Source organism: Physella acuta, unplaced genomic scaffold (assembly GCF_028476545.2).
Source record: "Physella acuta isolate Inbredline_101_S28 unplaced genomic scaffold, ASM2847654v3 ptg001120l, whole genome shotgun sequence".
NCBI lineage: Eukaryota > Metazoa > Mollusca > Gastropoda > Physidae > Physella > Physella acuta.
In genome coordinates, this window is record NW_026732637.1 from 489,319 (window position 1) to 494,340 (window position 5,022).

The 5,022-nt window shown below is 39.5% G+C and overlaps 1 protein-coding gene across 1 annotated transcript; it reads right to left on the reverse strand.

The window, feature by feature from the left end:
- Window positions 1-3,421: 3,421 nt before the first annotated feature.
- Window positions 3,422-3,973, reverse strand: LOC131955984 (putative ATP-dependent RNA helicase ddx42). The gene has a single exon (XM_059320321.1). The coding sequence runs from the start codon at window positions 3,971-3,973 to the stop codon at window positions 3,422-3,424; it is 552 nt and encodes a 183-aa protein (XP_059176304.1).
- Window positions 3,974-5,022: the final 1,049 nt, after the last annotated feature.

A 5,022-nucleotide genomic window follows, 5' to 3' on the forward strand; every position in this document is an offset into this window, starting at 1 on the left:
CAACTCAGATGTGCATCGTGCCTTCAATACAAGCAAGATTTGAATGTTGATTAGTTAAACGAGTTTTGAATGTTGGTTAATGAAACCAATGGCATGATTTTTTACTGCCCAAATGACTAAAATCTAAGATATATTTCTTTCACTCCGAACACTTTTTGCTACAATGTATGTGTGGAGGAGACTAAATAGCTCACAGTACTCAACTAATCAAACACATTGAGTACGAGTCTTTGACCAGTCGCATTTCGTTTCCAGATCTGTTTGTTTCCCTTTTTGTTAATGCTAGCTTCACGAAATAAGGTACTAGAAATTAAATTTTAGGCTATTGAATATTACCTAAGTTTGAACAATAAATTTACAATTCCTAAATTTTTTGTGAAAGCATCCGCACATTTTGGAAAAATAGTTCTATATTACAGTATTCATTGTAATCTTCGATTGCCTTATTATTTATCATTTTTGTAAACTACTTATCTTCTTCTGAAATTCAAAATGCGGAGATATAATACCAAAGTATAAATAAAGTAAAGATAGTAAAGGCATGTTAGCGAATCAAATTTATAGTCAGTACAATTTAATAAAGAATGTCTATTGCGAGAGTTAGAGTTAATTAAGTCACCAATTTACTTTCATCGCAGAAACATCCTCAAATTAAAGGCACCACGAATGGCCCTAATGGCTCGCACGTGCCGTTAATCTTCCGGGTCAGAGGTCATCAAGGTTAAAGAGCGGAGTACTCACTCGGTAATTTATGCGCCTTTCCCAAAGACAATCCGCGGATAAATCACGGCCAAGAGAGACAACTCTTCCACTTCCGGTTATCTGAGGATTTTTCTAGATCCGTTAATTGGGTATCGTTGGTTATCTGCCGCGGCTTTGATATGGCATCGGGTATTTGTTCAATGGGGGGCGCCCTCGTGTGGGGCGGGGGTGAAGGTGTATCATGGTGTGGATAAGTAGCAGGATCCAGAGGGTGGGTTAGCAGACGGCAACAAATTATCCACGGGATATAGAGAGAGTTCAATGAGACTGGCGAGCGTAGGGGCGTGGCTAATTGCTGAGAGAAAAATGTCTTGGACGGCTAATAGGTCTGATGAGGACGATAGAAGTTTCACGGCGTTTGTCGACTGTAACACATCCAGTTTCGTTAATTTAAGTTGGCTGTTGATAGATATTCTAAACAAACTGTAAGCTACAATTTCTAGAATATTTTTCTTTCCTAGCAAAAAAAAAAACAAACAAACAAACAAACAAACTAGAGTTTATTTTGTATTTGTGGTCATGAGAAGAAATAATGTATCGTGGGCAGAAGGAAGAGTGTCAAGTCAGGATTCGATCTCGGGACTTTTGGGGTAGTATTTGTAGAACTTTTTTAGGGTGGTAGGTAACTGCAATTTTAAATTGTTATTTAGTGTCTGTTCGAAATAATTTTACGTAAACTATTCTAAAAATATGATTTAAAAAATACGAACGTAAAATTTCAAATGGGCCCTACAAATCCTTCTTTAGCGAACTACGTATAAATTTTACTTAGAACGTGAGTTCATGGCATAATAATAGTTTTAGGATAAGCACTAAACTGAAATTTAGTTCAAACATATTTTAGACTTATAACATTAACGCATTGATAAACAACAATAGTGTGTCGATAAATATATGTTATGGTCTATGCCACGCACTGAGGCGAGGTTCAATGTTAGAGTTTGCGACTGCCAACACGATCGTCTCGTGTTCGGATCCAGGACCAAAGTCTGTCGGACGTCCCCGAGGCCACTCAGCTATGATGGGCTCCTGACTGATGTTAGGAAACTAGCTTGGCGCTGTGTTGACCACATACTCCCCTTGTATGGCGAGGTTATTGAAACAGATGAAATCTACTTCATTTGACCCATGTGTGTTGGAGGAACTGAAAAAAGATGATAATGATGCCACACTAATGTAGTGAGATATCACATTGTACTATTCGAACTTATTTAGCTAAATCATACAGTAGTCCCTCTGATCCGCATTGTCTAGTGTTAAGAGACAAAATAGTTCCTATGACCTGCCATTGTGGGATCAAAACAAAAAGTAGTTCCTGATATACGCATGTGTGCTGTGCGTTCACTCACTCCACCAAATCCCAAAGAAAACATACAATCTCCCGACTTGACTACACGAATTAACCCGAATGTTCAGCATCACTGAAGGATTTGACTCACACGCCGCTTCTATTTTCATAAAGATTTGTTTTATTTTGCATTAAACTGAATTTTAGAAAGAAAAAAAAAATGAAAGAAAACACAAACACACACGAATTGTTTGCTTAAAGGATAGAGTTCCCATCATAAAAAAATATATTTGAGAAGTTATTTCAGTTGTGTTTCTTAGACAAAACCCCTCCCCCCGGGGTAGGATTGCGTCGAGGCTCGCGTCGACGTGTGGGTGGCGTTAATCCCTGACTATCCCTTACATCTGTTGCGGGGTGTGGGGTTTGAGGGTGAGTTAAATCCAGGCTTGTACAGCAGACTTTGAAGACACGCGCAAGATGGCCGTGGTCCCTGTTGATTGTGTTACATGTAATAGGCCCCTGGGGTGGGGGATTGTGTGGGTCGGGAAACTTTGGGGGGTCAGGGAATATTGGAGGTCTAGATTAAAATATACCTTACACCGTCAACCTGGTGAAATGTTTATTTGACATGTATGTTGGTAAAAGGTTTTATTAAGTCAAGGTTTACATCAGGATGACCTGCTTTGGTATGTAAAAGGTAATTAAAATTTCAAGACGACGCGAATAAGATTTTACAAAGATTGTCTTAGTATTGGGTTTACTGATGTAAACCTGTTGATAACAGATTGAGTAAATTTGTAATAAACTAAAAAAAAAAGTTAAAAAATGATAATTCACAATGCATGTTTTTATTGGATGTGTGGCCAGCGCGTAGCTGTAAAGACGGTCTTAAAATCTTATGTTGAAATGTAATACAGAAGGGAGCTCGGACCACATATGTTACTTTATAACATGATATATATGCTGGTATGTTTGTTTTATTGATTTCTCCCATATGTGGATAGAATATGTTGTTGGTTTTATTATTGTTACATCACTGTAACCTGTTCTTGATTTTTCTATTGCATTATCAGAGGCGTAGCGACCCTACCCGGCGCCCGGGGACAAACTTTCGATTTGCACCCCCCTCGAACTTTTCATTTGCACCCCCCTCAAACTTTCGAGTTGCCCCCCCCCCCCCCCCCTCGAACTTTTCATTTATACCCCCCTCAAACTTTCAATTTGGCGCCCCCCCCCCCCTAAGATCGGCGCCCGGGGACATATGCCCCCCCCCCACGCCCCCCCCCCTCGCTACGCCTCTGTGCTATATCAGTCTGTCTGTGGTCTGTTGTTGGTTTTACTATACATGTAGTTATACTCCTCTGTCGTTAGTTAGTTGTTGGTTTTACTATACATGTAGTTATACTCCTCTGTCGTTAGTTGGTTGTTAGTTTTACTATACATGTAGTTATACTCCTCTATCGTTAGTTGGTTGTTGGTTTTACTATACATGTAGTTATACTCCTCTGTCGTTAGTGGGTTGTTGGTTTTATTATACATGTAGTTATACTCCTCTGTCGTTAGTGGGTTGTTGGTTTTACTATACATGTAGTTATACTCCTCTGTCGTTAGTGGGTTGTTGGTTTTACTGTACGTGTTGTTATACTCCTCTGTGGTTTGTGGGTTGTTGGTTTTACTGTACGTGTTGTTATACTCCTCTGTCGTTAGTGGGTTGTTGGTTTTACTATACATGTAGTTATACTCCTCTGTCTTAAGTGGGTTGTTGGTTTTACTATACATGTAGTTATACTCCTCTGTCGTTAGTGGGTTGTTGGTTTTACTATACATGTAGTTATACTCCTCTGTCGTTAGTGGGTTGTTGGTTTTACTATACATGTAGTTATACTCCTCTGTCGTTAGTGGGTTGTTGGTTTTACTATACATGTAGTTATACTCCTCTGTCGTTAGTGGGTTGTTGGTTTTACTGTACGTGTTGTTATACTCCTCTGTGGTTTGTGGGTTGTTGGTTTTAAGAAAGTAAAGTTTCTTTCAGATCTAAAGATGAATATGGTAGATGCTGTAGAGTTTACGTCTTTTTGAACTCGGTATATGAAGGGACTGTGCGACCAGAATTATGTTCAGCAGGCTTTACTTTCCCTAAAGAATTCCAGGTACCCATTAGAGCTGGATGGACTCTACAGTCACGAGTCCGGAACCTGATCTGAACTTGAAACCTTCGGGCTTGCTTTCGAGCGCACTACCACTCCACCTCTCCATACCATGTCATTGGTTTGCCTATTGTTATATCCGGATGTCTGAGAAGAAAGACAACTTGCCTAGGGCTTGATAACAATCTTTATATTTTGTTTCAAAATAAAATAAATAAATACATAAATAAAAATAAGCTAGAAAAATGTTCTTTCATTTGACTCAAACATAATAAACAAACGGGTTAACACAAACACTCACACACTCACACATAAACATACACACATTAAAACTCATATACAAATACAGATACTTGTCAGTACAAAGTAAAAATAAAAAATACAAGCGTGAGTACACAGAAACGAAAACATGAATGTACGCACAGACGTCAACACACACACACACACAAACACACACACACACATACACGCGCGGGTGCACGAGTATACATAGTCAAACAGCAACGAATACAATTCAAAACATCCCTTAAGGGCTTCAGTTCAACAAAAAGCCATACAAGAAAAACCAACAGGGTCAGACAACCAAAATACACCCATCACAAAAAATAAAAAAATAAAAATAAATAAATCCCTAGTCCCGAACCCCACGAATACGACCCCCGGATAATTGCCATTAATTTCGCACCGCTCTCGCCCTCACATCCATCCCCTCACCCCCCCCCCCCCCACCCCACCCCATCTTCGCCTAGAAATAAACCCGTGAAACCCCGACGACTTTAAACCCTGCTCGTCTACCTGTGTCTGTTTTTTTTAGGAACCGCTGTT

Excerpts from the sequence above, each read along its gene's own strand:
- LOC131955984 (XM_059320321.1), bottom strand. The coding sequence starts at position 3,973 with ATGTATAGTAAAACCAACAACCCACTAACGACAGAGGAGTATAACTAC.